Source organism: Annulohypoxylon maeteangense (genome assembly GCF_022496945.1).
Source record: "Annulohypoxylon maeteangense strain CBS 123835 unplaced genomic scaffold GGS22scaffold_5, whole genome shotgun sequence".
NCBI lineage: Eukaryota > Fungi > Ascomycota > Sordariomycetes > Xylariales > Hypoxylaceae > Annulohypoxylon > Annulohypoxylon maeteangense.
Window position 1 is genome coordinate 520,454 of NW_025953252.1, and position 12,074 is coordinate 532,527.

At 47.4% G+C, this 12,074-nt stretch overlaps 2 protein-coding genes across 2 annotated transcripts; one reads left to right on the forward strand and one right to left on the reverse strand.

Annotated features, from left to right (window-relative positions):
• Nucleotides 1-211: 211 nt before the first annotated feature.
• On the forward strand, nucleotides 212-9,193 carry GGS22DRAFT_199009 (uncharacterized protein). The gene is made up of 15 exons (XM_047966218.1): nucleotides 212-860; nucleotides 930-1,073; nucleotides 1,139-1,333; nucleotides 1,393-1,517; nucleotides 1,581-1,682; nucleotides 1,851-2,143; nucleotides 2,208-2,325; nucleotides 2,378-2,935; nucleotides 2,997-3,446; nucleotides 3,509-5,781; nucleotides 5,848-6,705; nucleotides 6,761-7,039; nucleotides 7,101-7,364; nucleotides 7,419-8,054; nucleotides 8,124-9,193. The coding sequence occupies exons 1-15, from the start codon at nucleotides 481-483 to the stop codon at nucleotides 9,057-9,059; spliced, it is 7,611 nt and encodes a 2,536-aa protein (XP_047820440.1). The 5' UTR covers nucleotides 212-480; the 3' UTR covers nucleotides 9,060-9,193.
• A 382-nt stretch (nucleotides 9,194-9,575) lies between these two features.
• On the reverse strand, nucleotides 9,576-11,949 carry GGS22DRAFT_158246 (uncharacterized protein). Its single transcript, XM_047960611.1, has 4 exons — nucleotides 11,606-11,949; nucleotides 11,328-11,550; nucleotides 11,143-11,265; nucleotides 9,576-11,086 (listed from the first exon to the last, which is right to left on the reverse strand). Exons 1-4 carry the CDS (start codon nucleotides 11,812-11,814, stop codon nucleotides 9,833-9,835), a joined length of 1,809 nt encoding a protein of 602 aa, XP_047820441.1. The 5' UTR covers nucleotides 11,815-11,949; the 3' UTR covers nucleotides 9,576-9,832.
• Between the last annotated feature and the right edge of the window lie 125 nt (nucleotides 11,950-12,074).

Here is a 12,074-nt window from a genome sequence, read left to right on the forward strand (position 1 = left end):
GCTAGTCAAAAAGAGGCAGGTACCTATTCATATAAGCTGCCGTGTTAGCTGAGTAGCCATCATCCGGGAGATCAATGGGTTACGCTGCATCGTTTCCTACTTCTAAAGTGGTCGCTCAATGGATGGATATCGCATTCGTAATCCACCATACATATATAAGCCTTCGGTGAGCACAACATGTTCCTTTCTGTCCCGAGGCGGCGCAGATATGTAGTACCCAAGGTTAGTTGGAGGTTTATCGGAAACAATGGCCAAACGAAATCCAGCACCAAGAAACTGCCGAATGAATGTAAGGGCCGCATTATACGACAGTACAGTGCCTCGGAACCCCAGCGGTGTAGGGGATATTATTCGCTAAATTAAACATGGCAACACCCTATCTAAAGTTATTTGATATGGTTTATTAAATCCTCTACACAGAGAACCAGTGATACTATTGCATTACTGTCATAAACAAACTTACACTTTCTATTTTAGAGAATGACGCCTATCATTCTCACAGACAATGTTACATGGGATCCTACCAAGACCATGACCGGACAGCCTTCTGTGGCCGTTAACGGCTTACATGTGGATGAAGATACCGTCGCAAAAGGCCTACCGGATATCCACCGGATGGGGTATTCTAGCATCTCGCCACTTCAATCCGGAGCACTGTTAACAAGCTCCAATACCGAGGGCCCAATACCCGTCGCTATATGCGGCATGTCTATGAGGCTGCCAGGTGGCATTGGCACGGAGCAGCAATTATGGGATTTCCTTCTAAATAAAAGGGATGCACGTAATGTTGTACCAGAGAGCCGCTACAATACCAGTGGCTTTTGTAGTACCGGCACTGGAGGAGGGATAGATGGCAAAGCGTATGATTACAGCCTGCCTAGTACCTACCTAGTCAAGAAGCATGAAACTGACAAGTCGTATTCAAGTAGCGAACTGGGAGATTCGGGCATGACTCATGGGTATATGCTCAATGATGTTGATCTTGCACAATTCGACGCATCCTTCTTCTCTATGACCCGGAGTGAGCTGGAATGGCTTGATCCTCAACAGCGTCTACTTCTTGAACTAACGAGGTATGCATGGTCTTTACTTGTTGCTTTTCCATGTCTACCGGGGCCCACTAACATACCTGCTAAAGAGAGTGTTTGGAAAATGCCGGGGAAATAGGTTGGCGTGGGAAAGATATCGGTTGTTATATTGGGGCTTGGGGCGATGACTGGATGCAACTCCAGTCATTGGATACGCAGGATACCAATGTTTACGGTATCACAGGCCATGCGGATGCCATGCTAAGTAATAGGATATCATACGAATATGACTTCAAAGGGCCTAGGTAAGCTTCTTGGATATAGAATGCACACCGATCTATGCTCCAATACTGATCGGTAACAGTATGACAATAAGAACTGCATGCTCGGCAGCCCTAATAGGGTTACATCTTGCATTCAAGGCTCTGCAAGGTGGCGATATATGCGCAGCGGTAGTGGGCGGCTCAAACTTGATACTGAGCCCTGCAGGTAAGACGCGGCTGTCATACTTACACTCTCATCATTGTTTTCATTGGTGCTAATCGGTTGTAGCAACCGAAATCCTGCTTAAACAAGGGGTTTTGAGCCCCAATGCATCTTGTAGGGCTTTCGACGCTGATGCCGATGGCTATGCGCGTGCCGAAGCTGTTAACAGTACGTTACCCCTAAATGTTACACCTAATAAGACAAGCCACCCCCTTAATCTTTGCGCACTAGCCACTGATAACCCCTGTCCCACTTTTTGAACCCAATATCCCGTCTGGCATCAGTGCACTTCGCTACAACAACTCTACACTTATAGGCTAATGTTGGCGGATGTAGTGGTATATATCAAGAGGCTGGATGATGCTCTCCGTGACGGAAATCCTATTCGCGCTGTTATTCGGTCTACAGCTAGTAACTGTGATGGGAGTACACCAGGACTTACTCATCCTAGTACCGAAAGCCATGAAGCGCTTATCAGGTCATGTTACCGGGTTGGTGGCATCAATGAACCCTCCGAGACAGGATTCGTTGAGTGTCATGGTACTGGAACCCGAATCGGGGACCCAATCGAAACCGCTGCTGTCGCCAACGTATTCGGTCAAAAAGGAGTCTATATTGGCTCAGTCAAGGTAAGTAAGCCAGCGATTGTTGTATGATTTCTTACTGAACTACCTACTTAACACATTTTTATAGCCAAACCTGGGTCATTCCGAGGGTGCTTCAGGAATCACGTCTCTCATGAAGAGCGTCTTGGCATTAGAGAACAACATAATACCGCCAAATATCAAATTCACGAAGCCGAATCCACAGAGTAAGAAACTCCTTTTGCCGCAAAATACGTAAAAGTACTGATCTAGAGCTAGTTCCTTTCAAGCAATGCAATCTGCAAGTGCCTATTGATGAAGTCCCATGGCCCAAGGATCGCCGTGAACGTGTTAGTATTAATTCCTTCGGCATCGGTGGCGCCAACGCGCACGTCATATTGGATTCGGCCAACTCCTTCGGCATTAAACAACGGTCCCTTAAAGACAATGCCAATCAGGGCCCAAAAATTTTGCTTTTTACGGCCAATCATGCAGAATCGGTTCGTAAAGGCATACAGAACCTTACAGAGTTTATTGGAAAACAACCTGAGTTAATCTACGATGCTGCATACACTCTTGCGAATCATCGAGAGCACTTACCCTATCGGGCATTCGCTGTTACTGACGAAACATCGGCTCCTGAGTTTTCCCTCCCTAGTAAACTTTCGGCGCAAATCCCCGAGGTCGCCTTCGTATTTACGGGACAGGGTGCTCAGTGGCATACCATGGGTGCGCGTTTGATATCTGATTACCCCTCCGTGTTATCTGACTTAGAATTGATGGACGAGGCTCTTTCAAGATTGGGACCGGGCCAAGCTCCAACTTGGACGATAAGAGGTATGTTTTATGTCTGCTTGAAAGATATCTACCTTGGGTGTATTCTGATCAAAAGCATCAGAGGAACTGCTTAAGGGCGCAGAGACGAGCCGAGTTCCTATACCAGAATTCGCCCAGCCTCTTTGTACAGCTATTCAACTCGTAGTTGTCAATCTCCTGCGGAAATGGGGTATTCAACCGACTGCCGTAATCGGTCATTCGAGCGGAGAGATCGGTGCGGCGTACGCGTGTGGCGCGTTATCGATGGAGGAGGCCATTGTAAATGCATATCTTCGGGGATACGTAATTGCGCAACAAAAGCGACCCGGAGCCATGGCCGCCGTCGCTCTTTCCAGAGACTCTGTTGTGCAGTACCTAACTGAAGGCATCGGCATTGCTTGTGAAAATAGTCCCGAAAATGTGACGCTCTCCGGCGACGAGGAGAAGATCGAAGCTGTGCTTCAAGCTATCACTGAGGCTAATCCGGGAACTTTTACAAGACGCTTGCGTGTAAGCGCAGCTTATCACTCATGTAAGCCATCCTCACACTCCATATCTTCGCTAGTAAGCGGGTTGATTAATACGCAATTCTAGACCATATGAGTGAAGTAGGCCGACAATATGAAGAGACGATTCGCCCATATTTTTCAAGCAAGAAACCAACGGTGCCCTTCTACTCGACTGTTATTAAAAAGGTGATAGATAAGAAGGGGAACCTCGACGCAGCCTATTGGAGATCGAACCTGGAGAGTGAGGTGGCGTTTTATCCAGCGATGAAAGAGCTTCTATCAAAGGATTCTTCCAGCAAACTGTTACTAGAGATTGGACCTCACTCGGCTTTAGCTGGCCCCATAAGGCAAATTCTCGTTTCACTTCCGGGAGCGGGCTCCTACGTACCAACGCTGATAAGATTCGAGCACGATACGAAAGCCCTACTTTCAGCCGTAGGCCAACTCTTTCTTCACGGTGTCAAGATTGATTTCAAGGCGTTGATGCCTGATGGACAAGTGTTGACCAACCTCCCCGCTTACCCGTGGCATCACGATACCAGATACTGGCACGAAAGTCGAGTGTCGCTCGACTGGCGTAGTTCCGCGTTTCAACACCACGATATTCTAGGGTCCAAGACTTTAGAAAGCAACGCATTGGAACCTTCCTGGCGGAACCTCTTGCGGCTAGACAAGGTCCCTTGGATTCGAGACCATTTAATTGGACCTGATATCGTCTTTCCTGGGTCTGCTTATGTCGCTATGGCGTGTGAAGCTATCAGACAAGTATCTGGGGCTATCGACTGTTCTTTACGGGAAGTTACCATTGACTCGGCCATGGTACTTAGCGAATCCACCACGATGGAAACAATGTTTACCATACATCCTCTTCGAATCACCAACACCCTTGATTCATCGTGGTATGAGTTTACGATCTCATCTTACAACGGGACTAGATGGATAAAACATTGCACGGGTCAAGTTAAACCAGGAACTTCAACCCCACCCGCATCTCGAAAAATAGTCGAGTTGCCAAGAAAGGTTCCAACTAATCTGTGGTATGAGACCATGGATAGAGAAGGGCTATCATATGGTCCGCGTTTTCAGGTCCTCGAAAATGTCTCTGCTCACCCGCTTAAGAATCTAATCGCCGCCAACATTTATGAGCATAAGAACAACACAGACTTAGAGTCAACGTACTATATCCACCCCACTGACCTCGACGCGTGTATTCAGCTGCTCCCCGCGTCAGCAGCCCGAGGTCTATCTCGGCAATTCACGAAGAAATTCGTGCCGACTTACTTGGAAGAGATATACATTAGGCGACAAAGTGGACCACTTACCGTAGAAGCGTCTACTGAGCCTGTTCGTGAGACCATACGTGGCGCCTGCCTTGGTCTTGATGAAAATGGTGTCGCGTTGGAGATGAAAAACGTGGTTATGACTCCGCTTAATGACGGAGACGATATCAACGAGACCAGTGCCCTGAACGGGGTTCGGCTTCAGTGGAAACCTGATATTAACTTGCAGGATATCAATCCTTTAATCGTCTCCAGCAAAGGAATTGGGGAGACGGATACCGCTGCTCTGCAGAAATTCACATTTTTCTGTTGTGTCAGTATCCGCGATTCCTGGAGCGCAAAACTTACCGATGCCCACCCTCGCCATCTGCACAAGTTCTTCGAATGGCTCTCCTTGCATATAGCAAAGACGAAATCCGAAGGATTCGCCTGGACTTCAAACGAAAACGAATTTCTTACACTCCCTTTAGCCGAACGAAGTCTTCTTCTTGAATCTTACAAAACCGACCTTTCTACGCCGGAAACTCGCTCCGTAGGTGATGCTGTTCTACTGATCCATGATGCGATAGAAGGGATCTTAGATGGTACAGTAGATCCGGTCAAATTTATCCAGGACAACACAATTCTCTCCAGTCTGCGCGGTATCCTGCACCACTGGGACTTCACGGTGTTTCTAGGTCTTCTGAGCCACCACACGCCCCATCTTCGCATCTTGGAGATCAATGCAGACGCCGGAGAAACCACCGCCAGAATTCTCGAGGGATTGCGTTCGGAATTTAGAGAAAGGATGTACTACTCCTACACATATACGGACCCCTCGGAAGACCTTTTGAATATCGGGAAATCAAAGTTCAAGCACGTTGAAGGAATCGATTTCCTTCCCCTAGACATAAGTAAGGATCCCGTAGCGCAAGGGCTTAGTCTCAACTCGTTCGACCTGATCATTGCCACACATGCCTTGTGCGCAGCGCGAGATATTGGGAACGTGTTGCAGAATATCAACAAGTTGATGAAGTCTGATGGAAGGTTACTACTCCAAGAATTACTCCCCGGCACTAAATGCAACAACCTTGCCATGGTACGTAATCTGCGTTCATTACCCGTCGCTGAAGTTTTGGCTAACGATTAATCGCACTCTACTTAGGGCCTTCTGCCTTATTATTGGGACCATGAGGCCGGTGGAAATATGAATGGGCCTCAAGGTACTCTCCAGCAGTGGACTGAAAAGCTAACAGAGGTTGGGTTCGTAATGGATGAACCTATCGTTGACGAAACCCCGCTCCAAAGTAGCGCAGTATTGATCGTCCGCTCTCACGTAGACAATTTTCCAGCAGGCTCTGTATCAGTTCTCTCTAGAGAGCCACACAGCCATGCGGCTACCGTCTTATCGGATGCTCTAGCAGAACGTGGTCTTGATGTCAAGATCATTGGACTCGCGGACGAACCTATTGATGGAGTTGGCATAATCTCCGTTTTGGATCTTGAAGGGGGGAGTTACCTAGAGGGGATTTCTAGTGAGGATTACGCAAGACTCCAGCAGTTTATGCTGAAAACGACACCATCTGGATTGCTATGGCTTACAAAACCGTGTCAAATGCGATGCGAGGAGCCGCAGTACGCTGTAATCATGGGATTGGCACGTGTCCTGCGCGGCGAGCTAGGTGTCAATATCGCGACATTTGAACTTGATGATTTCGACTCCGCCAGTACCATGGATGCCATATTTAACGTCTACCAGAAGATCCGGCGAGCAACAGGGGACGGAGAAGTTGACGTTGATAGCGAGTACAGTCTAGTGAAAGGTGTCGTTCACATTCCTCGGTTCCATTGGTTCTCCATTAATGAGGAGCTCTCCTCTGGGATTAATAGCCCGAGTTTCAAACGTCTAGAGATGGGGAAATTGGGTATGTTGAACACTTTACATTGGGTAGACTGTCCGGAAGTACCGTTGGGAGACCATGAAGTGTTGGTAGAAGTGCGGGCAACAGGCATGAACTTCAAGGTACTGCTGGATTCGTATTCGCATCTACTTTTCTGTTCTGTTAACAAGTATCTAGGATTACCTTATCGCCATGGGTATTGTAACCGGTGATGGACTTGGCTGCGACTTCTCCGGCATTGTAAAGGATACTGGGCCACAGGTTTCAACCCTTTGCGTCGGAGACCGCATCATGGCTGTGGCAGGTAGCACGTTCGCTACGAGGACGAAAGTGGCGGCGGATCTTTGCGTCAAAATACCCGACGATCTCAGTTTTGAAGATGCGGCTACTATGCCTCTCGTATATGCTACTGCAATTCACAGTCTTCTCGATCTTGGAAGGCTTGAAAGTGGCCAGGTGAGAAATACATAAACAGTTGTCCCTTATGACACCGACCACTAACAGGTTCTATACATAGACGGTATTGATACATTCAGCCTGCGGTGGAGTGGGACTAGCAGCCATTCAACTTTGCCGTATGTTAGGTGCTAAGATCTTCGCCACTGTCAGTAATGAGGAGAAAATCAAGTATCTCGTGGATGTGTTTGGTATTCCTCGAAATTGTATATTTAATTCGAGAGAATCGTCTGATGGGTTCCTTTCCGGGATAATGAGAGAAACAAGGAATCGCGGTGTTGACCTCGTTCTCAATTCGCTGTCCGGAGAGAAGCTGCATGACTCGGTAAGTGATCTTGTTGTTCCATGAAATAAATCCACTAACGTGTATCTATCCAAGTGGAAATGCGTCGCTGAGTATGGTTCTATGATCGAACTCGGTAAGAGAGATTTTATTGGGCAGGGCCGACTCTCAATGGAGTTGTTCGAAGCCAACCGCTCCTTTCATGGCGTTGAACTATCGAACTTCGCTCGTAATCGGCCGAAAGTGATTGGCAAACTTCTCGAGAGATGTGTGAACTTGTACCGAACTGGTGCAATTCAGCCGATCCGCACGTCTATGCTTTTAGAGGCAGGGAATATTGAAGAGGGCTTTCGCTTCATGCAGAAAGGCCGCCATATCGGTAAGATTATACTACGCATGCCGGATGACCCACAGCAATTGGAGTCGGTGCCTATACGCCACGGTCTATGCTTAAGACACGATGCTTCGTACTTGCTTGTTGGTGGCTTAGGAGGGCTTGGTAGGTCAATTTCAACCTGGATGGTAGAATGTGGAGCTAGAAATTTGATATATTTATCAAGAAGTGGTGGAAAGGGACCAAACGATGCCAACCTGGTTGAAGAACTTAACGCCGCTGGTTGTACAACTCAGATCATCGCTGGCAGCGTGACGAGCTTGGAAGATATTCACCGAGTCATCAGACAGGCACATCTCCCGATTGCAGGGGTGATCAATGCTTCTATGGTCTTAAGAGTGAGTTTTTCAAGGTTACGATGATGCTGAGGATTGGGCTTGTCGCTAACTAGTTGATGACAAAAACAGAGCGGAATGTTTGCCGATATGACACATGATGACTGGGAAGAAGCGATCGCGCCTAAAGTCCAAGGAACCTGGAATCTGCACACAGCTTTCGCGGACACGGACCTGGACTTTTTTGTGCTTTTCAGCTCGATATCTGGGCTGATCGGACCCCGGGGCCAGGCCAACTATGCTGCGGGCAACACATTTCTCGACGCGTTTGTGCAGTACCGTCACAACCAGGGACTACCAGCATCGGTGATTGACATCGGGGCTATGGGCGATGTCGGGATCATTAGCGAAAGCGAAAAGCTTCTAAGACAGTTTCGATTCGCTGCGCTAAAGATACTTCGCGAGAAGGATCTTCTTGACGCCCTCGAGCTAGCTATCAAGAAGAGCCGCTCCACTCTCTCAACGTCCATTGATACTATCGCCAATGGGTATATTTGTGATAGTCAATTGGGTCTGGGTATATCGTCGTCGATGCCACTGGCTTCTAAACAGAATTACACTACTTGGAAACGCGACCCTCGCATGAGCGTGTACCGTAACCTCGAGGAAGCGCCCCAGGTCACCAACGAAGGCGCGAGTGATGAAGACGAGGAGTTGAGAAAGTTTCTGGGTACCATGAGAACAGAGCCGCGGAAGCTTGCAGAAGATGCCTCCGTCGTCATTCTGTCGCAATACATCGGTTTGGTGTTATTCCGACTAACGATCCGTCCCGAAGAAGACTTGGACATCATGGCTTCCACATCTGCGCTAGGAATAGACTCCTTGGTCGGGATTGAGTTGCATAATTGGTGCCGTCAGAGGCTTGGGGTACGCGTTAGTGTTTTGGAGATTAAGGGTGCTGAGACTATCAAGGAGCTTGGACGTTTTGTCGCTGAAGAGCTCATGGTGAAATTGGGGGTTGGTGTGAGGGAAGGGGGGACGTTCTCGATGCTTGAAGCTTCGGAGTAATTTCATGTAGGAATCGCTTGCGCTTGTCTTATGCCTTGAGGTTATTATTATAAAGTAAAGAGTTCTTTTTTTGCTCTTGGAAGAAATGAGATTGGGATTGAATAAGAAATCGTCGCTCAGTTTGTGAAGGAGGGTAGTGGGATGGAGAAAGCAATTTTTAGCACCCCCACCCCGCTTTACGTGACCTAGGCGATAATAACCCCGCAACCCCGCCAAATCTTTCTTTGCACCTAAGACACCCCCGTCTATGGATTTGGAGGCCATCTTTCAGCGGGGTGCGCTATGTTTTATGGTGAACCTAGCGCTAAAGTCCACTGCAAATACTGCGGATTCTAAGGCTTCCAAGGTTATTTCCTAGAAGTTATCTTCACAATATGCACCTATTAACGACGTTTGACTGTTCTTAACTCTCAATGCAAAGAATAATCAGTATGAATGCATACAGGTAGCTATCATTCGTATACTTATACAAGACAGAGACATAAATCAAAATATTCATTAATTTACTGTAACAGGCCCGGTAAATATTCACAGAGAGAGTTAGTTGAAGTTGTGGTGGTATAAGAATCAGGAGCCTACTAGGTGCCTAATTTTTATGGCAGGGATTCGCTGTAGCAGAGCGCTGTGATCAAGGTATGTGGATGGCAACTTAAGCGCTGTATGCGCTATAATCGATAGCGCATTTTATTGGAAAAGCTCAAGTTTCCAAGGATCATCATTCCATCATGAAAGTCTCCATTAATCCCGACGCGACATCCCTTCTAGCATTTCCATCACTTCGGTAACGAGGGCTGTAACTCGATTCTTTTCCCTCGTCTCACCAACTCCCTGGCTGGCTTTGTTGCGACGTGTCTTTCCTCTAATTTTATTCCAGACGCCAAAATTTGCGACTGTCCTGCTGTTGTGAGGAGAATGTTAAAAGTTGTCCCTGCTAGTTTCTGGCGCGCGAACAACACTTTCAAGAGCTGGATACACCACTGGCTTCCATCTCCCAACTCCAGATCGTTCAACCCATCAATCACGCAGTATGTCAACACCGGTGTTTGGTTCAGTAACAGTTCGAGAACCTCTAAGCTCGCCTCCCACGATCCCCTCTCCCCATTTAATGCCCCAAGGAGCTCTTTGCTAATTATCAGCGTATCCTCTGCCCGGCTGAACTTGAGTAGTTGGTTTATAAAACTGTAAACCAACCCCATCAATCCAACCTGTTCGGTGCTCATACCTATACGCAACTCGTCCTGTCGCGGTCTCTTACAAAAGTGCGAGATTAGCGATGCCTTCGCCTGCCATGCTGCAGCAACCACTGCCAGCGCTGATGCGCGCGCGCTAGTTACGCCTGTAGGCTCATAAGGGCTTGATATCCATAATGTGCGGGGCTCCGAACCCTCAGTCATCCAGGCCCGCAATCTTGGCAACACCGTCTCTTCGGCTACCCAGAAACTCCCCGAACCGAAGTTAACTGGTCCTTCCTCGCCGACAATGAATTTCTCTAGAGTAGGAAGATATTCTCGGGCTTCATCCAAAGTTACGGTATCCTCAGTTTGATCAGACTCGCTGGGGACAGATTCTATGGCTAACTGCCTGCGTTCTGTGGACTCAACCAGGTTTGCTTGTCTAAGAGGCCTGCTTCCTCTCCAATTTTCTTCCATCAGTTGAATCATTGGATAGCCGGCCGTTGTCATATCCTCGAACTTTCCGTACAGAACGGCAACCATAGCGTGACTGCAGATCTGGCCTTCTCGATACAGTTCTTCGATTTCTTCATTGAGTTTAGTCTTGGTGCTCTCAAAACTCGACTTGAGGGTCTCGTTGAAAGAGTGAAATGCTCTGGCCAGCTTCGAATCTAGGTACCATTTAATCGTCTTGTAATAGAACTGGAACATGATTGTGTAGATGTCGGCGAGCTTGAGCCTGATCGCCTGAGTTTTGAAAATGAAGTTGTATCTTGAGGCCCTGGCAACCTTCTCTGAGATACGAGTGATGGAATCAGAGAGTAATTCGGAAATTTCGGAGTGATTCTTAGCAGCCTGAGTCACCTAATGAGTTGTCTTCTTGGTTATCATACCCCAACCTGAGAGCATACCTTGACAAGACAAGAAATGCTTGAGCACAAAACTGAGGTATATTCATTCTGCGACGGAAATATCGAGAACACCGACTTGTGATCATCAAGCGTCTTACAAAGTTTCTTAAAGACCTTGTAAACCTGTTGCAATGGATATCATAATTAGAAGAGTCATGTTAGTTATACCGTAGAGTTAATCTTACTGGCCCATTGTTTTCTTTCCACTTTTCCTCTAAGCTATCAACAGATGCCTTCAGTTCACCTATGTCGCTTTCTATTATGCCTTTGAGCATATCCCTCGCCTTTTGCTTGGTTGACCTGTATGGGATTCCCATGCGCTGCAGCATCGACGGCTTTTCTTCTTCGACAAACTTGTCCACCATTTTCTTCAGCGTATCCCTGGCAATATCCGAGGTGATAAAGTCCCTGAATCCGAATGAGCCTCATACGAGCGGTCGCAGTTCGATAACGTAAATCTTACACATTCTCGCTGTTTCCCCCGCTTTCATATATCAATTTCAATCGTAACCGTTCTTTCTCATGTTCCTCTTCATCCATACGAGTCTGTGCTGCCTTAGTTGAGCGCTCCAGTTCGTTGGAACCCGCGAGCTCATCTGTGAATCGCCGGATGATCTGCCGGCCCTCCAGAGCGTCGATTGTTGAATCGTCAAATGGTTGAATATTAGCCATGGTTGAATACACTGCAAGTATGATATATGGGAACAGATGTGGCCGAAATAGTTAATATTTCGGGGATAAGTGTCGAGCACCCACTACAGCGGCGGCTCTGCTTACAGAATTCCAACTTTACGGAGACTCCATTACATGGGGGTTTGGATTGATTTCAACGCACCAATTCATGATAGTAACGTAATGATAATATTTTTAGCTCCATTTATAATCCAATAACGATCGTGATCACGCGCGTCTAATAGTTATTCTTAGGAATA